Source organism: Delphinus delphis, chromosome 19, assembly GCF_949987515.2.
Source record: "Delphinus delphis chromosome 19, mDelDel1.2, whole genome shotgun sequence".
NCBI lineage: Eukaryota > Metazoa > Chordata > Mammalia > Artiodactyla > Delphinidae > Delphinus > Delphinus delphis.
This window is the reverse complement of record NC_082701.1, coordinates 49,241,341-49,265,288: the sequence shown is the minus strand read 5'-3', so window position 1 is coordinate 49,265,288 and position 23,948 is coordinate 49,241,341. Positions and strand designations below refer to the sequence as shown.

Sequence of the window (23,948 nt, the reverse complement as noted above, 5' to 3'; positions counted from 1 at the left end):
ACGTCTGCAGAAGCATTTCCAAAAGACAGTTTGCAGCCCCAAGGCACCCGGGGAGTCAGCACGCATGTATTGAGCTCCTGCTGTATACTCATGCCTTGGGCTGGGTGCACACGTAGGTGATGGGGTCTCATTATAGGCTGGGCCATGTGTCAGTTCAGAGTCCAGGCTCTGAATACAGGCTGTTCCAAACCTCAGCCCCTCTGCTCACCAGCTGTGTGACTTTGGGAACGTTACGTTGCCTTCTTTTGCCCCAGTTTCCTCATCTGTAAAATGCGGATAGTACTGTACAATATCTACCTCACTGGGTTGGTGTGAGGATTAAATGAGATGATACATACAGGGTTTAGCTCAGTGCCTGGCATGAAGTAAGGATTCAGTACAAAGACACTGCTGTGGGGTTTTGGGGTTTTTTGGGTTTTTTTTGATGGGAGTGGAAGGTGTTTATTTCTTTCTTTTTTTCTCCCCCGACTCCCCTCCCATCCAGGCTGCCACATAACATTGAGCAGAGTTCCCTGTGCTGTTCAGTAGACCCTTGTTGGTTATCCTTTTTAAATATATCTGCTACTGTTTTTCCTCCTTACCGCTATCGTTATTGGATCTTCCTGCCGCTCCGGGATAGAGTGTTAGCCCCCTTTTACAGGTGAGGAAGCTGAGGTCCAGTGAGGTGAAGTAACCCACCTGATGTCACACAGTCATGCAGTGGCAGAGCTGGGACTGGAACCCAGCTCTCTGTCATGTGTTCTTGCAACACGGCGGTTCCCTTTGGTAAACAGAGCCCCGGAGGGCAGGGTGCCTGACCCTGGGGCAGTGGGAGAAGTGGACCCTCCTATTGCATCTAAGTGCCCTTTCTCTTCTTTTCCAGATTTATAAGCTGGAGATGAGGGTCGCTAGAGCCCAGGGATGGCAGAGTTTGTGACACTTGGGCAGAAGCTGCAGCTGCAGGGTCCGGGCCGGAGTTAAGTGATGGTGTCACGTGAGCACCTGCTGAAAACCAGGCGGGAGGAACAGTAACCCCAGGAGAGCACAGGCTGCTGCCGGGATGCAGGGATGACGCCTCCGCAGGCCCCAGCCTCCCTCCCGCCTGGGTGCTAGGAGCCGTCCCTGGGCTCCAGCCGGGAGCCCTGCCGCCCAGGGGCATGGCCAAACCTTTCTTCCGACTCCAGAAGTTTCTCCGCCGGACGCAGTTCCTGCTCTTCTTCCTCACAGCCGCCTACCTGATGACCGGCAGCCTGCTGCTGCTGCAGCGGGCCCGCGTGGGCCTCCCGCCGGGCCCCCGGGCCCCCGGCCCCCTGCAGGCCCTGCCAGTGGCCGCCGTGGCGCTGGGCGTGGGCCTGCTGGACAGCCGAGCCCTGCACGACCCCCGGGTCAGCCCAGAGCTGCTGCTCGGCGTGGACGTGCTGCGGGGCCCCCTGGCCCGGCCCCGGCCCGGCCCCCGCTGGCTCCGCAGCCGCAACTCAGAGCTGCGCCAGCTGCGGCGCCGCTGGTTCCACCACTTCAAGGGGGACCCCCAGGGGCCGCCCGCCCTGGGCCCCGAGGCCCCCAGGCCAGCCGCCAGCAGCCAAGGTAGGTCCTCAGCCCCGGGTCTCCTTGCCTGTATGGGAGCTACTCCCAGGGGCCCCATTCGGGGCACAGGACTGGGGTCCCCTCTCCCTGGCCCTGGCGGCAGCCCGAGAAGTAGGCGCCGAGAGCCCAGGGCCTTCCCACACCGCCCCTCCCCCGGCTCCGAGGCAGACAGGAGGGGCCTGGGAGGGGAAGCCCTCTGGAGTTTTGCTCGCTCCCCAGCTGGGCTCGCACGTGGCTGGAGGTTGAGATGTGCGAGCATCTTGGAGCTGAGACAGACCTCGGCTTGAATCCTGGCTCAGCTCCAAGTTTATTGGGTGACCACGTCTCTTAATTTCTATGGGCTCCTCGGAAATGGAGGTTGAGATACCTGCCCCAGGGTTATGGTGAGGATTAAATGTGATCATATAGAGCAGCAGTTTGCAAAGCAGGGTCCCAGACCAGCAGCCTCAGCATCACCTGGGAGCTTGTTGCAAGTGCAGGTTCTCAGACCTACCAAGTCCCAGACTCTGGGGCGGGGGCCGGCAGTCTGGAGCAGCAGGGTCTCCAGGTGGCCCTCGTGCACGCAAAAGCTGAGGGCCGCTGGGCTAGGCGTCCTGACGTATTCGCTGGCACTCAGGAACTGGCAGCTCTTATTATTTAAACTCCCCCAAGGTCATTCTCTTAGTCTGGGTTCCCCGGAAGCAAACCCTGAAATCGGGATTTAAATGGACTTGGTTAATTTGGGATGTGATCCAAGGAACACTGGTAGGGGAGTGGGAAGTGAGGCAGGGAAGAGAAGGTGGTCAGTAAAGGGTACGTTATGGAGCAAGTGGGGGCTTGGAGCGAGGCTAGAACATGCATCTTAGGGTGCAGCCTGGAGGCAGCAAGGCCGCGGGGACACGGGCGGGACGCTGATCAGACCGCCAGAGTCATGCAGCTGGGACTCCATCATGGGATCAGCCTGGTTCCAGGCCGGGACTCTTTACACCAAGTTATCCAGACTGTGCAGGGCCCAGTTAACTGAGCCTGTGTGACGTGAGCACCCACGGAGTGTCACAGCTATTGTTGGGTGGGGACTGATCTCAGTCAGTGTCCCAGCATCCCTGTCACCACCCCATTTGGTCCTGTACCACAAATCACAGGAGAACTGCTATCCTGAGTATAAGAAGTGGAGTTGGAGCTTAGAGTCCTCAGTGGCAGGATATAGAAGAAGATGAGGCAAGAGCCTTAGAGGATGAGTCTGGTGGCCCAGTACAGTGAAGACTGGAGAACTCTGCCTTCTACAAGAAAGAAACTTCCATGGAATGAAGTTTCATCTGAAATCCTCTAGGTCATAGCCCTTGCGTGGGATTCCTCAGCAAGGCTTCCATGTAAGAATGAGGGAGAATTGAGGAACTGGTTCTGTAGCTCATTTCATATAGATACAATTTCTGTAAACTCTGCCCAACACATCTAGAAGCTGGGTCTCTATGCAGGCTATACCAGTGTAACTCCTTTAGACTAAAGTGTAAGTGACTAAACAAAGTTGCCATGGATTTCTTGGAAAGAAGGCATGGAAAGAGCACAAGTTTTGAAAACAGACCTGGGTTTCTCTCTTGGTATCGCCAGTTATTGGCTCTATGAGCTGGGGCAAATTAGCCATGATTCCTCTTTTTATTTCTCTCAGTCCACACTTACTGAGGACCCACGTATGAGTCTCCACGTGTGCTATTCACTGTGCACTTGAGGAGCTCAGTCTGGTGGTGGAATCAGATGTGCACCCAAATGATTACCCCACAGTGTGACTGAGGCATCATAGAGGCACGTGCCAAGGGCTTGGGGCTCATTAGACAGAAGTGACAAGTTCTTTGTAACCTGGCTTCAGGGTGACTGGGCAGCAGAGGAGAGGACTCAGGGTGACCTGGTTATAGCCCTGTGTATAGAATACGTATATCCAGGAGAACCAGTGGGTACCCCTTAAGTCATCATTTAGAGAGGCGATGGAAGAGGCTGCCGTGAACGCTGAGGAGATCGTGGTGAGATGCAAACAGGACCGATCGTCACCGTTATACACCACCAGTTTCTGCCCTGAGCCCCTGAGTGCCCTCCACACTCTGATGCTCTGGCTGACCCTCCCTGGTGACCCCCAAACCTAGCAAGTGAAGGGTTAATGCCTGGTACAGCGGGAACTGTCAGGTTCTGGTGTTGAATGGTGATAATTCTGACAGGTTGGTGCCCCGCCCCAATAGGTTATTCAGTATTTTGAATATCCCCCAGGATTGGAGGAAGAATTCGCCCTCTGGGAAAGGCTGTGGTATCCTGGCTGGAGATCTTCAGAGAAAGTGGGGAGAGGCAGGCACTGGCCTGAGGATCCTCTGGGAGCCCCCTTCCCTTCTTGGGGCTCTGTGGGCCCCGCACAGCCAGGGGGGCCTCCCTGGTGGAGGCTAGCTCGCAGGCCAGCCCTCGGGACAGCTGCTGGGGTTGCAGACAAAGAGAGCGTCTCTTTGCGGCCCAGGCAGCCTGCCATCCCCCTGTAAGGGGATCCGGCAGGCAAGCCTTGGAAGCTGCAGGAGGTCCCATCAATCACTGAGCATTTCATTATACCTTGGACAACATCCATAATGGAATAAAATGTCAGTAAGTTTACTAGGGGAAAAATAGTAACTTCTCCATAGCCAGTTTGTTTTTTATTGATAGTAATTTGCAAAGACATTGCAATATCTCCAAAGCCATCGTTAATAGCCTCACGGCATGTCCATTTTGATGTGCAAATGAGCAGATGCGGAGTCACAGACAATAATATATCGCCTCCGTTTCAGCCGAAAGTAATAAATCTGTCTCAGAATGTGTCCCAGTGCATCCCTGGGAAGTCCTTTCTTTTTGCACATTCTCTCTTTCTAACTCTGTCAGGGAGTTAGAAAAGCCATTCATTATTTTTCCAAGAGAAGGGGCTCCTCTCCTCCTCACAAGCAGAGGGGGAGGCGCCTGCGTCTCAGGCCTTTGCTACAAACTGAGATGGGACCAGCGGGGCATGGGCGTCCCCTCCAGACCGGTCAGTTCCACCCGATGGCCAGCTGGTAGCTGGTTAGCCTCTTCTTGTTTTTGAAGAACCCAAGCCTGACTGCTCAAAACCATTTCTTTCTCTCTTATTAATGTGTTCCGCTAATATTTACGGAGCCGGGACTTCCCTGGTGGCGCAGTGGTTAAGAATCCGCCTGCCAATGCAGGGGACACGGGTTCGAGCCCTGGTCCGGGAAGATCCCACATGCCGCGGAGCAACTATGTCCGTGAGCCACAACTACTGAGCCTGTGCTCTAGAGCCCGGGAGCCACAGCTACTGAAGCCCACATGCCTAGAGCCTGTGCTCTGCAGCAAGAGAAGCCACCGCAATAAGAAGCCCGCGCACCGCAGTGAAGAGTAGCCCCCGCTCACCTCAACTAGAGGAAGCCCGCGTGCAGCAACAAAGACCCAACACAGCCAAAAATAAATAAATTAAAAAAAAAATATACGGAGCCATTGTCACACTCGGCCCCCAGGTTAGAGTGTAGGATCAGAATAATTATAGCTGTCACTTATCTGAGCATCTGTGACGTGCCTAGATGTACATCTGTTATTTCATTTAATGTAATCTTTGAACAGCCTTATGATGTCAGCGGTGCTATCACCGTTTTAATGACGAAGGATTTTGCATTTCAGGGAAGTATAGTCATGTAAAAATATTTATTGTTAATAATGACATATAAACAATAAAAGCAGTCACCGCTGAGCCCGTACTACATGCCACGCCTGCATTAGACACCTTCTGTGTTATCTCGTGGAATTCTCACAACCACCCCATGAATTCCAGGAGACCATATCCCCATTTTACAGATGGGAAAGTGGAGGCTCAGGAAGGGGAAGCTGCACATGCCAGATCACGCAGTCAGATAGTAGTGGAACCTGGATTTGAATCTAAGGCAGCCCATTCCCTAAGGCTGTTTCCCCACTCTCCCCTCAACATGTGTATGCACCGGTCTCAGCCTTCAGGGGTCTTGAGCCCAGGTACCTTTAGAACCTTCTGGTTAATTTCCCATCAACGGTGATAAATGTTTAGCAACCCCTGAGCTTGTTTTGGATGTTTACTTGAAAGCTATAATAGAATTTCTTCTTTGCTGAGCAACACACATCAGAAATTTCTTAAATACTAGTTTTTTTTTTTTTTTTTTACTAAGTAGGCAGGCTAAGGAGAGCGATTGATTCTCACTGACCTGGGTGAGAGCTTTCTGGTCTTGGTAGTCCTGAGATTTATATAAAGAGAGAGAAGCTTGTGGGGACTGGGTGTCTGGGGTCCCGAGTAGAGGAGTGGAGCCTGTGTCCATGGACAGACACTGGGTGTGGCCACGTGTGCGCTGCTGGGCATCCGCAATGAAGGTGACCTCAAGAGGTTCATAGCCTGGAAGGGGGGGAGACCCTTTGGCAGACACTGAGAAGGTGACTGTTGCTGTCTCAGCCCCAGGTCCTCTAACCTGAGGTCTCTGGGTCTTCAACCATTCCTGGCATGGCGGAGAGTCCCATCTTCCCCCATCTTGATCATCTTCCTCTTGCCTTACCTTTCTTAACCTGGGGCCCTGGGAATCGCACATTGGTGCAGCCAATGGGACCAGCCCCTCCTTGCATCTGGGCTCTCTGCTCCCCCTCTCGCACCCTCGCAGGATGTCAGTGTGGGTTTTAGGAGCTCTGACCCACTGTTGGCATCGTGCCTGACCCTGTGTGGTGAGTCACCAGCTAAGGGGAAGGTGTGGTCCCTGCCCTCAATGAGCCTTAAGTCATGGTACAGAGACAGGATACACAGGTGTACACGATTTTTAACAACAACAGTTAACGATAAGGATTTGGGTGACAGCAAGGTTTTCAGACACTCAGTGTGACAATTCAGAGAAAGGAGAGGCCGTAGTGGGCTGGAGTGGTCAGGGCTGTAAGTTGTCAAGGACAGGTAGGAAGTAAAGTGTGGACATGCGGGAGGGAGCAGGGACATGTCCAAATGTGGCAAGAGGGATGAGCTTGGGTGGGGTGGTGGGTTGCATTTATGCATTTGAAAGTGGAGGAAACTGAGGCACAGAATGTTGAAGTGATTTAGTCAAGGTCAGAGATGGATTTAAGTGTGCTGTTCACACCCGGGAAAATCACTCCCTGATTTGGGCCCCAGGAATGAAGGCTGGCAGACCCACTCCTCCAAACCACTCAGCAGGCGGCCCTGAGCTGCTGCTCTGGGCCAGGTTCTTGGCAGCAGCAAAAGCCAGTCTGGCCTGAACAGGGAGCTCCTGGACTGGTGGATGAGATCGCTACTCCTCCCCGCAAAGCCGTCTGGGAGCTGGCAGGCTGTTGGGAGGCCTTGGGTGTGCGGCTTCCCAGAGACAGCCTAATTTCCGGAGGCTGCAGCGTACCGCTCAGGCGCCACCTGAGACATCCTGGAACTGAGTGTAGGCGTTGCCCTGGAGACGAGAAGCATCTTTATCACGGGTGCCTGGTCCAGATCTGGGCTCAGCTATTGAGGGTGTGCATTCACAGCTCGGACTACGTGATGGCGTGTTTGCAAACTCCCAATGCACAGTTCCTTCAGCGCGCTGCGATGCACATGACATTTACACACCTGACACACCTGCTTAGTGCTCGAGTTCTCCAGGCTTTGCTGTGCATTTCTGGGAGGCAGCTCCCTCTCTTGAGGTGACAGGTCAGGGCTGTTTCCCATTGACATGTGCACGGTTGGGTCAGCACTGTCGCTGCTTTGTAGAGTCTTGTCCCCTAGTGTCCCTTTGCAGGAATGTGCCACAGATGCCCTCCCTGGGGAGGGCTCAGCTGTCCCTTGGTCCTAATGATTCCCACACAGGACAGCTCTCTTACATGTTAACAGGTGTGTAAGCAGCATCTGCTTACACACCTGCAGGGATGGGGGCTTACTTCCTCCTGGGGTGGCAGATTTTCTTCTTGATATAACTCTCCCTGTTTGCAAGATCTTTGTGTTAGCTAAGATCAGACTTTCCATAACTCATTTCTTCCCTCTGGATCACGAGGAGGTGACAGGACCTGCCTATCGAGACATTTTTGGAGGCAGAGAGGGCTTTTGCAGCCTAGGAAGGGTAGGGATGGAGAGGAGAGGGGTCCAGGGGAAGAAATTAAACGAGCCAGACTCAGTGGGTGAGGGTCAGTGGAAGAAAGTTGTATTCTGTCTGATGCCAGGCTCCTGGCAGGGTGTCTGGAGGGACAGTGGGCCATTAACTAGGAAAAGGGGGAGGACGAGAACAATGTGGAAGTGTCCAGAGGCGCTTCAGGGAGGGTTGGACCACAGCCTCATCCCCTGGGCTTCTCTGAGAAGAGCCTTAGCCAGGAAGGGCAATGCCAAGGGTGGAGCCAGGTAATCTCCCCTCTCTCCGGGGCCTCTGAGTCTCTGCTGTTCTTCCCCGCCTGCAGGCACATACATGGGATGCTTCAGTGACGACGGCCAGGAGAGAACTCTGAAGGGGGCTGTGTTTTTTGACTTGAGAAAGATGACCGTCTCCCACTGCCAGAATGCGTGCGCTGAGCGGTAAGTGTGGGACCCTGACCATCAGCTCCACTGGAAATAAGGTCCAGAAAGTGGAAGTGGTGTCCCTGAGGAGATGCGTCCGCTTCCAGTTGGCTGTCATAGTGTAAGCAGAGCTCGACTGATCAGATCCCAGTTGTCCGGAACAAAGAAAGTTTACTGACGGGACGGCAGGGGGTTATGGAAAGAGCTCTGGGCTCAGTGTCAGGAGAGCCGGGGTTCACTTCCTGCAATGCCAGGACTCACCCTTAGCCTGGCCCCAGACCCAGCTGCCATTCCTGGAACCAGACCTCAGTGCCCTGGGCCAAGGTCAGGACTCACCCCAGGCCCCGCTCTGCCTGCAGGTCCTACGTCTATGCCGGTTTGGAGGCCGGGGCCGAATGCTACTGTGGAAACCGGCTCCCAGCAATGAGCATGGGGCCAGAGGAGTGTAACCATGAATGCAAAGGGGAGAAGAGCTCCGTGTGCGGGGGTGTGGGCCGTCTCTCCGTGTACCGCGTGGAGCAGCTGCAGCCCGGCTCCAGGAAGCGTGAGTGTGCCAGTCTGTCCCTGAGTTCCGTCTGTCCCCTGCTCTGCCACCACCCCCGCATCTGCAGCCCCTCATCCAAACCACATGGGACCGAACCTGTGCTCCGCCTTCCTCACCACCTTCCCCAGACAGGCTCGCGGCAGGGGTGTGGGGTTAGCCTAAGTTCGCTCGAGTTCATGACCGAGGCACATCTTTCCTTATCCTCTACAGGAGAGAGAAACTGATCAGGAGGCCCAGGGCCTAGGTCTAGGTGTGTCTCAGACATGCTGTGTGGCCTCAGGCAGTTTGCTTCCCCTCTCTGGTTTCCAGTCTAGTTTGTGAAGTGCAGAGGCAGACTTTGATTTCTAGCAATGGGGCAGACCAGGTAGTCTGAACGTTTCCTAGCTATGAAACACCTAGAAATGCTGGGTAAAATTGTCTTAAATGCACAGCTGAACTAACAAGAAAGTAAGGAAATCCCTGGCTCCAGGAAAGAAGTGGGAAGTAGGAGTCACAGTGGTGAGATGAAGGTAATCAAGGACGCTGTGCAGCTCTGGGTCTCCGCCAGGGGAAGTTGTTCATCTTGGTGATCACACGGCTTAGGTTTTCATGTCCACAGAGGACAGAAAAGGAGGCTTTGAGCCTGTCAGGGTAGGGAGTTGGATTGAAACTTCTGTATAAAGTTGGATCCAATTTCACTGAAGTATAAATCAGTGAAATTTTACATTAAAAAAAAAAAACAACCTGCCAGAAATAGAAAAACTTGTCTGTTTTGACCTGAGCTTTGGGTGAAAAGCAATTTTCCTAAGAATTTATAACCTAAGAGTTTATAATTGCAGGCCTGCGTTTGTCTGCGTTTTAAGGTTCAGATTTGTGCCGTCTGCCTGGTCCTGAAAGCTCCAACATGAAGTTTGGCTCTGGGCCATCTGGAGGTACCAACAGAGGCACGTGCAAAATTCTCTCTTGGGATGTCTGCCACCAACCCAGGTGTAAAGGGTTCCCGTAGCTGAATTCCCACTGAAGATGAGTTTACAATTCAAAATTATAGAACCCAGGGGGAAATAATCGACCACAGGGAGAGTAAACTGATACATCAAACAGCAAGACTGAACCTCCCGGAATTTCACCTGAAAGTGCAGAGATGTCATCTCAACAGAGATGACCACTGAGGGGGCCCAGCTAGGCGTTGGTGAAACTCGGATCTGTCCTCATTGCAAGATGAGCTGCAGATCCACTTGCTGTAATTATAAAAGGCCCTTCTATAAATTAATATGGCTGTGTACATTTGCACATTTGGGGGGCCGTCCTCTTCCTGACGGGGAGGGGCCAGGCTGGGAAACAGTCAGAGCGTGGGAGACCTCCCCCCACCGCTGGCGAGTGTGAGACTGCAGGTGATGGAAGCACAGCCCAGCATCCAGGAGCATCAACTCATGAACTCAGCCACCTCTGGCCATGGACCAGGGCTCCGGGAGAGCTGATGGATTAGTTCGAGAACTGGACAGAGCTCAGAGAAAGGGGTCAGGTCAGACGCGAAGACTGCAGAGGGGTTTCTGGGAGAGCTTTCCGAGTGACGAAGGAGTTTGCTAAGCAGTCCGGAAGCCCAGCTCAGAGGAGCATGGGTGAGCTGCAAAGCCAACACTGGCTACCATCTATGGGGTCGGAGTGATGGGGAGAGTGGCTCAGTGCTCAGACCCGGCCAGCTAGGCTATTCCAATGCTTTCTATATTCAGACAGGATTGTCGGGGAACCAGGGCTCCGGATGGGGGAATGGGGACGGGGTGGAGACCCTGACAGTGCACTCTGCGATTCACCAATGAGCCATTACCTCAACAGATGCTCATTGACACCTACTCCGTGGCAGGCCCTGTCCTGGCTCAGCAGTTTGCCATGGTACATGGATGTACCAAGTCCCGCCCTGTCATCTGGGCATCCACATGGGCTTCCTGAGGACCAAACTGCTCCAGGAGGGCTTCTTGGACCTTTGATTTTCCTGGGTTCAAACAACATTAGCCCCCCTGACTCCTCAGCCCTTCCCCCCAGGAGGATCAGGTCTGTACGTGGGCTCTGGGCTGCCCTGGCAGCTCGTCCTGCCTGCTCAGCCACTGACCCTCAGAGATCAGTACTTGGCTCTAGGTTGCCCACTGGTTAAGGGTCAGATGGTCCAGTCATTCAAGCCAGCCTCAGATCTCAAGCTGGCTAGACTTGTTGTCACAGTTAATGTTGAAACGGTGGGACAGCCACCCCTTCCGGCAGGCTGGGGAGCCTGCATGGCTGGCCTTTGCCGGCCTGCTCCCCTCTCAAGGGCATGAACCGACAGGATCTCTGTCAAGAGGTGACCAGGTGACCGGCCATCTGAAATTTCAGCTTCTCACTGGCAAGGAGCTCTCACAGGAGTAAGAGCCGTGAAGGTGCCCCCCGGGGTGGGATCAGGGGGAGGGGCAGAGCAGGTCATCAGTGGCTCCATCTTGGAGGCGTCCTTCTGCCCCAGGCACCCCTGGAGCTGTCACCTGGGGAGCGGGAGAGAAGGGTGTGGAATGGGCTGCCCTGGGTCACAGCCTCTTCCCCGACAGTCACAGCGGCGAAGTCTAGAGGCAGCTGATACTGCACTTCTAGCAGCATCCTGTGTCACTGACCTGTTCCAGCTTGTGCCGCGCCCTCACCTGCCCTGTCGTGTCCAATTCCTTATTCTGTCGGCACATACTGGTCACCTGCTGTGTGTCAGGCCCTGGGCCGGGTGTGGGGAGCATTGGGGTGACCCAGATGCAGCCTCCTCCCAGGCCGCAGGGAGGTACTCACCGGAACACTGCTCACCCTCCCTTGCCATGTGGCCCGAAGCCTGCCTCCCTGGAGCCTGTCCCACCCCAGTGCAGCTGACCGAGGACCACAGCCCAGTCCGTCTAGATATTTTGTCCTTTGGGGGCCCAGTCATGCCACAGGACAGGACGGAGTTCTGTGGGTCCTGCACAAGTCATCACCCCAGGCCCTTGCACCAAAATCCAGGGCAGGAAAGTGGCTCTGGGAGATGCAGCCCCACGGGGGCTGGCATGTGGGTGCATGTCATCCCTCAGAACAACTCTAGCCGCCAGGCGTTCCTTAGGTGAGAAAATGGAGAGTCTCTGAGTCCATGACACGCCCAGATTGCTGACTGAGTCCCTGGCGGTGCCGGGGCTTGATCCCAGGCCGTCGTTAGGATGCTCTGCGTGGACTCTTTTCCCAGCACCAGGCTGCTTTCCTTCATCTGTGCCCTGATAGGTGCGTGCCCTGATAGGTGCGTGCCCTGACGCCCAGACCACTGGTGCCATGGTCGATAGGATGGGCTTCCAGACCCAGAGTTTGGTCCTGCTTTGTCGTTTTGCATGGAGAGAGCCTCCCGCCATGGTGCCGCTGGCTAGAGGGTTTCTGCTCTCTCTAAGAGGTGTGGCAGGCGGAGAGAACCGGGAGAGGTGCTGAGCCCCGGGAGATGTTGTGTTAAAAGGAGCATGGGATGAGAATCAGGACGCCATCCAGAGAAACTCTGAGGAGTCTGGAGGAAATAGGAACAGTTGGTGCCGGAACATTCCAGAAGGTTTGTCCCCACACCAAGGAAGCCAACTAGGGAGCTGAACTTCCCCACCAGAAGGTCTGTAGAACAACTTGGCAGCCTGTGTACCACGGGCTTGAGGAGTATTCCTAGAATTTGGCGGGAGTTCAAGACCAGAGAAAGCAAAGTAGTGGTGTGACTCGACGGCACAGCAAGAGGGAGTGTGGCAGGATTTCAGGTTTCCAAAGCGACTTTTCTTTTCGCGCGTGCGTGGGTAGGACAGAGTTTTCCAGAGTGTCAATCTCTTGGGTCACCTAGTGCAGAATCTAGTACGGAATGGATGCACGATCCCGATCTGTGGAAGGAAGGAAGGGAAGGAGGAGGAGAGGACGCACACTGTCCCCCGAGGGCTGGCAGGAGAAGCAAGACATGAGTGCAGAAGCTTCAGCAAATGGTCCCTTGTCGGTGACCCCGGCGACCCAGGCTAACGAAGGTTCTGGTGCCTGGTTTCTCTCAGGAGCTTGGCTTGACCACAGCCTCTACGGGCAGTTTGCCCTCTCTGATTGGAAATCTCCCTTTCCTGAGTGTATTTCTACCTGTTTCGGCCTCTGAAGCCACTGTTTTCCTCTGTGACAGGCCCCAAGAATGGTGGGCACCATTTCTCACCGGAACCCCATTTCCTTCCCCGCAGGAAGGACCGTCACGTACCGGGGCTGCTTCCGACTGCTGGAGAACGTCACCCACGCCTTCCCCGACTCCCTGGTACAGGCCAACGTGACCGTGGAGACGTGTTCAGGATTTTGTTCCCAGAAAGTAAGAGCAATTGTGATCTCACAGCCCTGTCCTTTAACCGTCCAGCCTGAGTGGTGGTCTCGGGGAGGGGCAGGTGCCCGTGCGGGGCTGCGGCTGTCCGTCCTCGGAGCCTGGGTGGGAGCTGAGGAGGGAGGTCCGGGAGGGCGGGCGATGACGCAGCAGAGTCGCCGAGGATGCCGGCAGGAAGCCCGCTAACGAGGTGATCCGGGGCTGGGTGGGGAATTGTCAGAGAAGGTTGTAAAGCTGAAAGAATCGTGCCTTTCCCGACGTGAGCTCTTGGCACGAGTGTCAGATGTTAAGTTGACTTGGTTTGGAAACAGGAAGATGCTGGCTTGGGACTTGGGGAGTGCAGATTTTCTGTTATTTGCGCTGATGGCGTTGGGCCACGAATCTGACTTCCGGGGGCTGTAGTCACTCATGTACCTTTGGTTCAGCCTGGGCTGAGGACTGGAGTGTGGCTCTGTGCAGGGGCTGGGCTGGGCACCAAAGCCCACTGTCCCTGCATTGCATGCCAGCTCCAGGGTGGGAAATGTTGATCAAGGCCACGTGGGGCTTGCACAAAGCAGGACCGGGGACGGGGTGTGAAGCGAGGCTGGCGGGACCGGCGGGCCGCCCAAAGGGCTTTGAGAGCTGGGGCTGGAGACCCGTGGTCTCCAGATTGGGCTGGAGGCCGTGGCCCTGGAAATAGCCCCAGGTGGCAGGAGGCTGGGGTTTGGGGCTGCTCCGATGTGCTGGGGTTCAGTAGCCTTGACGGGACTGTGATACGTGGCCGTGTAACAGAGTAGGGCTAGGAGAGAGGAGGGCCTTGGCAACGATGATGGTCTTTACCAACAGAAGCTAACAGGTATTGATCGTTTATTCCAGGTTCTGTTCCAACTTTGCACGTGTTAACCCATTGAATCCTCCTGACAACCGTAGGTGCTCTGATTAACTGCATTTTGCAGGTGAGGAAACAGAGAGCTCGGGCATCCTGCCCGAGGTCACACGGCCAGGAAGGGGGAGATCCAGGATTTGAACTCCGCCTAGCTCCGTAGCCTGCTGGTTGTTAGAAGGGTATAGGGCGTGGGCCTCAGCCAAAGCACACGTAGTTGGACACAAAGAAGCACTCCCTGCAGGGGGCCCCGACCCACAGGGAGCTGCCGCGCTCTCAGCCCTATTGAGATGCTTCCCTTGGAGGTGGGGGGAGACAAAACCTTTTTCCTACTCGCTTCCCTCTTGCACAGTCGCGGCCTTTGAAGTGGCTCTCTGACAACTCTGGCATTTCCAAAGCCACTGCCAAGGATGTCTTAGGCATCAGGGCTCATGAGACACAATTCTGGGAGCCGAAAAGACTGTTTGTTGATTCACAGACATCTGGCCTGGGGACCCCTTCCGCCCCTCTCCCCCTGGTGGGATCAGAGCCAGTAGAGATGGCAGGGACACCTGCTCGCCCAGCAGGGGAGCAAGCCGCCCTCTCTGGGCTTCCTTCACACCTGCAGTTCAGAGCGGCTCCCTGGAGGGCCGCGCACTGGAATCAGAGGAACTCAGCTGATCTGGGCCTGCTGAAGGCCAGCCTCCCGGTCAGCAGACATAGAGGCGTCTTCCTGTGTGCCAGGCGTTGGGTTGCAGCCTTCCCACCGGTGGTCGGCTCACGGCTCTCAGTGCTCCGTGAGCGGGGATAGTCTGACCCCTGCTTGCTGCGGAGCTAGTGCAGGTTTGCAGGAGTGAGAGCTCTCACACGCAGGCACAGAGCGACGGGGCTTTACATCCCACTCTCGACACCATGCCCCGTGCTTTTCACGCTGCTGCCGCCTCTCGGTGTGATATCGGCGGGGGAAGGGGACAGGCGAGTTAGCCGGAGGAGACAGGAGACAGGAAAAGAAACAAGAGGAAAGGGAGCGGGCAGCATCACGGCTCTGCCTCTTTGATGTTTTAAATTATTTTCAATAGATAACATGCTCACGTGGAACACAGTAAAAAGACACCAAAGGGGGTCGAGGGGAAAGTCTTCCTCTCACCCCTGTGTGTCGTCCACTCAGTGTCCTTCCTTGGACGCAGCTGACGGACCTGACCTCGGCCAGCCACTCTTGGAGAGATTCTATGAATATTCAAGTGGTTGTTCCTTTACAGAGTCACGATGCCTTTACAAACCCCACAGATGGTAACGAGCCACACACACTGCTCTGCCCCACGATCCCCTCCTCTCTCTTAGACATTGCTCCACATTGGCACAGAAAGCGCTTTCCCACTCCTTTATTCAATTACATGGATGTCCTATAACTTATCTAACCAACGCCCCGCTATTAAGCATTTAGGTTGTTTCCAGTCTTTTGCTTTTACAAACAAGGCTCTGATGACTATCCTTGTAGGTGGGTCGTTTTGTGTCGGTGGTGGACCTGCCAGATGAAATTCTTAGGAGGTGCCAGGCCAAAGGCTGCCTGTCCTTGTCCTGTGGGTAAACGTTGCCATGCTGCCCTCGGCAAAGGTTGTGTTAATTTTACGCCCCACCAGCTCTGCATGAGAGGGAAGCAAGGCATCCTTGTGCCTCTTCTTTTGGAGAAGATAACTTCAAAGCAGCATCCCAGGTCGACGGCCCGGTATTCTGGGGATTCCTCCCCTGGGGCAGCCCACAGGGGCCCAGAGAATTCTGCCTTGTGGTTACAGACACAGAACTTGAAGATTTTAAACTCTTCAGCTCCCATTTCCAGCCATTCTTCATGTTTACTGACAGAAATCCAGGTCGCTGCAATCTCACATTGCAACGTGCGCCAAAAGATACCCGAGGGTTGTCGATCGCTTATGCCGTTTTGCACCTTTGCCTTTTGTACGTCTCCCCTCGAGATGCGTTTCAAGGGCTGGTTACTTGCTTGGCTCTGAGCAGCGATGCTGCGAATTGTTGAGGTCAGGACAAGGATGAAAGGGCGTCCAGGGTTCTCAGAAATGGCCTTTGCCCTACAGGCGTCAGAATCTGTGCTGACAGCTTGGCTCATATCCTGGCCTCCCCTGTATTGTCAGATGGGGCAGGGACAGTGGCTGTTTCCTTGAATCCCATTGTTTCGATCCACGGAACGTTGCAGCTGTGAGGATCAGAGTCACCATTTCCAGCTTTCAAGTTGAAAGCAGGTCTTGGCAGGACATACCTGTGGGACAGGGGCCAAACACATACACTGACGCTTATGGGGGGGATGCCAGCTGCCCCAGGAGATAGAGCTCACCCCTGAAGAAGGGCTAAGACAGGAACTGGGTGATTCTGACCTACAGCAGAGGAAGGTCAGTGCCTGCTGGGGATGAAGGAGGCTTGGAGGGAGGCTTCAGTAGGAGGGCTGCAGCTTTTTGGAAGGGTTAGAGCTGGAGGGTGTGGGGCGGCGTTGGCAGGCAGGGGAGGGGCGTGAGGAGTGCATCATAAAACCAGGCAGTGGCTGGGCAGGGGTGAGGTAGTGGGAAGGCAGCCAGCCTGCCCAGAGCGCAGGGCTCCACGGTGCCATGTGAAAGGTAGGACAGGGACAGGCTGCAATGCCCGCCTCCAAGTCCAGATGTTTTTCGGTGGGTAGGAGGGAGCTACGGATGGTGTGGCAGGGAGGGGGCGGTGTGACTGGCGTGGGGCTTCATAGCTGTGGGTAGGATGCTCCGGGGTGAGGGGTGTTCTCTGTGGATCCCTTTGGGAGACAGCAGTCCTTGGGGCCACCCCCGGAGATGCCTTGCCAAAACTGTGGCTGAAGTCCACCTGTGACCCGGCTCTGGAATTAGGGATTCCAGGTAGGGCGAGGATGAGGCCCCAGATGTCATGCTTGGAAGTAAGACCACCATCTGCCTGACGGAGTGAGCCGCCAGTTCCCAGGATGTCCCTTCCTCGCTTCTCCTCCTGCTGCTAGTCTTGGTTCATTGTCTCCTCTTCTCTCTCTCTGTGCTTTCGCTCTTGCTTTTGTTCTCTCTCTCTCTCTCTCTCTCTCTCTCTCTCTCTCTGTCTCTCCCTGCAGCTTGACGTGGAGGTGCCGGGGAGCAGCAAGGTTGGCAGAGAGATAAGATTCATCAATATTTAATTTTTAAGGAAATCATGTCTTAGAAATCCCCAAGGGGCTGAAAATCGTTCTGTGTTTTCAGAATCCAATGACGTTGCCGAAGAGGTTATGTTGTAAATAAAACCACATTACTGTCTGCAGCTCTCCCGTGGCTCTGCAAACACCCGGGAACTTGACAGTTTAATCCACTCAAGGAAGCAAAAGGGTTCGGGTCACTGGTGGGGGCAGCCTGGCCCCACAGCCCTGGGATACAGGATCGTGAGGCATCGACATCAGCCGTTACCTCCGGGGAGGGAGACAGACCCAGCCTGCCCTGAGCAGACTTTTTTTTTTTTAAACCGTGTTGGTGAAATGTTCTTGTCCGGACAGGAATCTCAGGGTGGCGGAGTCCCGTGGGGCTCCTGTTGTCAGGGAGGGTTTGCTCAGATGGAGCTGGCTTTGTTCTCTTTCCTCGTGGCACAAGTGACCAACAGAAGGCTCACGTCCGAGTCTGTTGCCAACCACTCTGGGGGGAGTTGGGATCTGGAGAGGACATCCATTTGTTCGTTGGTTCATCCATCCAACATCCATTAGCATCCACCACGTTCTAGACTTCGTTCTAGGTACTGAGAATGCAGCAAGGCACCCCAGACACACACAAATCCCGGCTTATATTCTGTGGGCAAAGGCAGATAGTAAACCAGGTAAGATATATAGTATGTTGAATGGGGACAAGCACCGTGGAGAAAAATGAAGCAGGAACCTTACATATGTCCCCGTCGGAAATGAAGACGTGTATCCACTGAAAGTCTTGCCCAAGGATGTGCGTAGCAGCATTATTCGTAACAGGTAAAAACTGAAAACAGCCCAGGGATCCGCCAAGTGAAGGAGTCCACAGCTTGTTATGTCCACGCACGGAACGATACTCAGCGATGAAAAGTAACGGTCCACTGCCAGACAGAACAACATGGGTGGACTTCACAAATATTCTTCTGAAAGAAACCAGGCTCACAAAAATATGTGCTGAGTGATTCTGTGTATAGGCCATTCTAGAATAGACAAAACTCATCTGTGATGATGGAAGTCAGACTAGGGGTTGCTTTGGGGGAGGGGGGTATGACTGGGAAGGGGCCGAGGAAACGGGTGGGGGGGAAATGCTGTGTATCCTGCTAGGCGTTCATCAAAACAGACTGGGTGGTACATTCAGGGTCAGAGTGTCCCATCGAGGTAAGTTATGCCACTGAAACAAAAGTAAAAACACAGCAAGGGATTGGGTGTATCGGTGATAGCAGGAGGGACGTTGCAACTCGAAATGGGGTGGCCAGGAAGGCCTCAAAGAAGAGGTCTTGCAGAAGGTGAGGGAGAAAACCATGAGGGTATCTGGGGGCTTCCCTGGTGGCACAGTGGTTATGAATCCACCTGCCAATGCAGGGGACACAGGTTCGAGCCCTGGTCCGGGAAGATCCCACATGCTGCGGAGCAACTAAGCCCGTGCGCCACAACTGCTGAGCCTGTGTTCTAGAGCCCACGAGCCACAACTATGGAGCCCGTGTGCCTAGAGCCCGTGCTCTGCAACAAGAGAAGACACTGCAATGAGAAGCCCACACTCCGCAACGAAGAGTAGCCCCCGCTCGCCGCAACTAGAGAAAGCCCGTGTGCAGCAACGAAGACCCAGTGCAGCCAAAAATAAATAAATTAATTAATTAAAAAAAAGAAAGCGGTGAGGGTATCTGGGAAAGGACATTCCAGGCAGAGGGCACAGCAAGTGCAAAGGCCCTGAGGTGGGAGCGAGACTGCAGTGGCCAAGGACTGGTAAGAAAGCTAGTGTTAGTTTGCTCGGCCTGTCATAACAAATTCCCACAGACTGCTGGGTGGCTTCAACAATAGAAATTTATTTTCTCTCAGTTATGGAGGCTAGAAGTCCAAGATCAAAGTGTTGGCACGGTTGGTTTCTTCTGAGGCCTGTCTCTCTGGCTTGACAATGGCCTCCTCCTCCGTCTCTGTGTGTCTGGGTCCTAATCTTTTCTCATAACGACACCAGTCAGATTCGATGGGGGCCCATCCTAATGGCCCCAGTTTAACCTAATTGCCTCTTTAAAGGCCCTGTCTCCAAATACAGTCATATTCTGAAGTGCTGGGGGTTAAGGCATCAACATATGAATTTTAGGGGACACAATTCAGCCCGTAACAGCCAGCGTGGATAGAAGTGTGGGAGACACAGACGCAGACAGCTGCGTGCTCTCTGCTGCCGCCGTGGTACCCAGGCTGCTTGTTCCCTCTGCTCGCTGTGATGAAGGTATTGAGCTGGGACGAGATGGGATGAGGGCTTTTCGGGAGAGGATGGATAGCAGTGGGAGAGGCCAGAGGTTGCAGTTCTTGTGATGGCTTTTCACTAACTCACATCAGCAGGAGAACTTGCTTCCAGAAAGCCAACGACATTCTCATTGAGGGTCAGGACACAGATTTGCTTTCTGTTGAGAAATGACATGGGGGCCCCAGGGTGGGTGGAGTCTAGCCAGAGGTACTGATGGGGTTTGTCCAGCCTTTTGTCCCCTCACTCCAAGCCCAGCGGCCCCAGCTGCCTGTGCTGGACATCACTGCAGTTCTGACAGTGACGGCAGCTGTGGCTGAGTGGGTCCTGGTTCTAGGGTTAGGGCCCCATTGTGGCCACTGAGCCCTCAAAGCAATTCTTTTCTTTTTTTTAATATATTTTTAAAATGTATTTTTTGGCTGCATTGGGTCTTCGTTGCTGTGCACAGGCTTTCTCTAGTTGCAGTGAGCAGGGGCTACTCTTCGTTGCGGTGCATGGGCTTCTCATTGCGGTGGCTTCTCTTGTTGCAGTGCACAGGCTCTAGGCACGCAGGCTTCAGTAGTTGTGGCTCGCAGGCTCTAGAGCGCAGGCTCAGTAGTTGTGGCGCATGGGCTTGGTTGCTCCGCGGCATGTGGGATCTTCCCGGACCAGGGATCAAACCCGTGTCCCCTGCATTGGCAGGCAGATTCTTAACCACTGAACCACCAGGGAAGTCCCAGCGATTCTTTTCTTTATGTGTCTGATCGAGATTAAGGATCACAAGTGCTGCTTGGGGGAGGGACTTCCAAGCTTTGCTTGATCCTGAGCTTTTGGGGCCTTGGAGGGGGAGCCAAAAAGAGGAATTTTAGGAACCAAACTCTCAGGTACTCTGCGTGTCAGGAGGGTGGTCTGGGGCCCGCCTCTAGTACAATTAAAGGTCTTAAGAGTTAAGAGTAAGGGAGCCCTTACTATGTGCTGGGTCCTTTTCATGCATCATCCTCCCTTCACTCTCCCAGCACTCTATGGTGTGAATATTATTGCCCCCAGATGACAGATGAGACAGCCAAGACTTGAGGGACAGGTAGTGATTGGTCCAAGGTCATACAGATATTCAACCGTGGCCCCGGGATTCGAGTCCAGGTCTGTTGGATTGTAAACCTGGTGCTTTTTCTCCTACCGGGTGCTTCCTCCCTGGTGCCTCTGGACATGAGTCCATGGACACCCAGAATGACTGCCTACCGCTAGCCCCCTGTCCTGGGAGAAATTTGCAACTCAAGCCTCATCCAGGAAAGGCATGGGGGTAAATGTCCTAGTCTCACTGGCCCTCACGGTGGATCAGAGGGAGAGAAATGAGATCCTCCGACTCTTCCAGGCAGGACAACTCAAGGAATATGTCCATTTTACAGATGGAGAAACTAAGGCTCCAAAAGGGGAGGTGATTTGCTTATGGTCCCATAAAATGTTTAAGGGCATTTCTAATGCCAAAGCGAGCACTGAGCTCTGGAAGCAGATTTTGTGTGTGTGTGTGTGTGTGTAGGGGTGTGTAGTGTAAGAATAGTGAAAGCATCCTCTCCTGTCCCCACATGGCAGCTCAGCCCTGAGAGAGGGACATGGGGCTGGCAGAGGCAAAGCTGCCCCTGAGCCTTGATGAAGGAGGAGGGGGATGGGGAGAGGCCTTCGTGGGGGCTGTGAGGCCTCTGGGAGAGCATCCCACCTACGCTTAGGAGAACAGCCCTCCACTGGTGGCAGCCTCCCCTCCTACCTCCTAAGGGACCACCCGGCCCCAGGCTCTGCATCGCCCTCCCCCGGCTGGGACACCATCCACTGTCTTTTCTGAGTGCCAAGATCCTGGGCTCGCCAAGCCACGCTCAGAAGACACTATTGATTTTCCTTTATTTATTTATTTATGAGATTTTTTTGCTGTGGGCAAAAAATAAAAAGGTTTGTTCAGCGTTTCCCTTAGCGAGAAGTTTTCTCTGCCCACTGCTTCCCTCGCCCCCAAGCACACACCCGATTGACTCCTCTCCTCTCTCTGTGCTCCAGGGGGCCTTCATCTCCTGTTTGCAAGATGCAGGGAGAGGCAGAGTGGAAATGGGGCTGAGTGTCCTACCTGGTGCCTGGCACATAGTAGGTGCTCAAGTAAAATGTTTGGGAGAGGTGAGTGGAGGAATTGCCCACCAGGGAAAGGAGGCCGAGGATGGCCTGCTCCTCTGTGAAGAAAGCACCTACTGTGTGCTGGGCCCAGCGCTGGGCAATTTGGACCTTTCTCATCTAGTTTTCATAACCGATGTGCAAGGTGGGTTTTATTCCTTTTGTTCAATGGTGAAATTCAGAAAGGTTCAAGGTTACCCAGGCTGTGAACGTGAATTCACATTCAGGCCTTCCCAATGCCAGCGCCCCAGCTCTCGCTGCTGTGCGGTGGGTGCATTCTCCTCCCCAGACGGAACCAAGAAAACATATGTAAAAAACCGCCAGGAATTGGCTTGGCCTTCTAACCCTGGCAGGGCCCCTGCGATTTAAGGAAGCCCCCATCAGCCTGAGCACATCTGACCTTGCCCACCCCTCCTGTCCTGGAGAGATGCTGTGTGGGAATCTGTCACCGGCCCTGCACCCCACCCCGCAGCAGGACTGCAGAAGCAGGGGTTAGGTCTGTCTCTTTCCAGGGAGGGCTGGTGGGAATTCCAGACCTCACTGGGGGCTCACAGTCTGTTGGTTAAAGATGTTGAATGCTGAGCTGCCCTGGGTGGGCCTTTCTGTCCCATTCTAACCCAGACACATGTGGTTTCCCCACCTGGAACGCTGTTCCCTCCCTGGCACTCCTGACGACCCCCTAGATGTCTCCAAAATCCAGGTCCAGTCCCCCCAGTGGAGTCACCCCTCTGTAATAGCACCGGTGCTATTAACAGTGGACTTTTCTGGACTTCCCTGGTGGTCCAGTGATTAAGACTCCACTGCAGGGGGCACGGGTTTGATCCCTGGTCAGGGAAGTTCTGCATGTCATGTGGTGTGGCAAAAAAAAAAAATTTATACACACACACACACATATATAAAGAATGGGTAATAGAAGAAGGTAGTTATAAATACCAGCTATGACTATGTGACCAGTTACATAAATAAAGACTGTAATTATCATAAAAAACAAAACCAAACAGACAAACAAACAAAAAACAGTGGACTCGTCACCGGCCAGGGATGAGCTGCTAGAGGGCAGAGGTCCTGTCTCATTGAGCTTTGTCTCCCCTGGGTTTGGGCCCAGAGCCCAGCGCTGGAAGGATGGACAGACACCCCTGTAGATCCCATGCAGCTGGCAGGACATCCCCCGTGCTCACCCTGGTCCCTGAGCAGCGGGGGCGTGGCCCCTGCATTCACCCAAGATGCTTCTCTTTCTCTCCTTCCCTGGCAGGAGTTCCCCTTGGCCATCCTCAGGGGCTGGGAGTGCTACTGTGCTTACCCCACCCCCCAGTTCAACCTGCGGGATGCTGTGGACAGCTCGCTGTGTGGCCAGGAGTCTGAGGCCCAAAGGCTAGCGGAGTACTGTGAGGTCTACCAGACGCCCGTGCAGGGTGAGTTCTGCCCCCGGAGGTGTACAGGCGTGCAGGGCCCTCCTCCTGTGTCTGCCACTGGTTGTGGCACTTGGTCTGGGGGTTTGAACTGAGTATGCGGTCCTGGGGCGGGGAAGGTGTCTTGGTGGGTGGTCCTATCTTGGGATAACGGGAACAGGAGGCCTCCACCATCCCTGGAGGCAGGACACAGGATGCGGGGCTCGGTTTGAAGAGCACCTGACCTTTATCTGAGTCTCTCTGGGGATGAAGGTGGTTTGAGGATGAGCAGAGAGGCAGGGTCTAGAGGGATAGCAGTGGCAGGGTGGTGGGGCTGGGTGACATGGCAGCCCAGTGGCCACGGGGGCCTCCCTGAGCCAGTCCAGGACCTGGGGACCAGTAAGTCCCCCAGGCTGTGTGCCCAGGCTCCAGCATCTTCCTTGTGTGAGAAGCAGGTCTGCCCCCAGCTGACCTTGGGAGTCTGCAGGACGCTGATTCCCACCAGACTCTTACACGGGGAGGTCTCGTCGTCACTGGGGCTTTCTCTGGCCAGCCGTGGGCCTGTGCAGGCAAGGTCCAGGTGGCAAATCCCTTCCCCTTTTGGGGCCTCAGTTTTCCCATTCATCTCCCAGTGGGAGTCGTGGGTTGGCATTTCCTATCTAGGGAGGTCTGAGAGAGTCTGGGAGTCGCAGTGGAGGTGGGTAACCCTGAGATGACTTCTGGGCTTTCAGATACCCGGTGCACAGACCGGAGGTTCCTGCCCACCAAATCCAAAGTGTTCGTGGCTCTGTCGAGCTTCCCGGGAGCCGGGAACACATGGGCGCGGCACCTCATTGAGCACGCCACCGGCTTCTACACGGGCAGCTACTACTTCGATGGAACGCTCTACAACAAAGGTTAGTGCCGGCTGCAGGGCAGGGAGGAAGGCGGTTCCCAGCGCCCAGCCTGCAGCTTCTCCAGCCCGGGTCCTCCTTGGAGCACTGGAGCTGTGCTTCTCAAACTCGAACGCGCGTAAGTGTCACCTTGAGGGCTTATGAATTCAACATAGCTTCCTGGTTTGCATGCCCCCCTCCACCAAGAGAGTGTGACTTAGTCGATCTGAGATGGGGCCTAGGAATTGGCATTTCTAACAAGCTCCTAGGTGGTGCTGACACAGCCAGCCCTGGGACCACACTTGGAGAGAAAATTCACAAGATCTGTTCTGGATTCAAAGGGAAAGCC

The 23,948-nt window shown here is 54.6% G+C and overlaps 1 protein-coding gene across 1 annotated transcript in view; it reads left to right on the top strand.

Moving 5' to 3' along the window:
- The window catches only part of WSCD1 (WSC domain containing 1), a 37,449-nt gene that overhangs the window by 8,363 nt on the left and 5,138 nt on the right, over positions 1 to 23,948 (top strand). Inside the window, exons 2-7 of the mRNA XM_059998453.1 lie at positions 863 to 1,563; positions 7,969 to 8,083; positions 8,425 to 8,609; positions 12,800 to 12,921; positions 22,592 to 22,751; positions 23,459 to 23,623. Of these exons, the coding sequence (XP_059854436.1) occupies positions 1,137 to 1,563; positions 7,969 to 8,083; positions 8,425 to 8,609; positions 12,800 to 12,921; positions 22,592 to 22,751; positions 23,459 to 23,623 (1,174 nt within the window). The 5' untranslated portion in view covers positions 863 to 1,136. The remainder of the gene's footprint in view (positions 1 to 862; positions 1,564 to 7,968; positions 8,084 to 8,424; positions 8,610 to 12,799; positions 12,922 to 22,591; positions 22,752 to 23,458; positions 23,624 to 23,948) is intronic.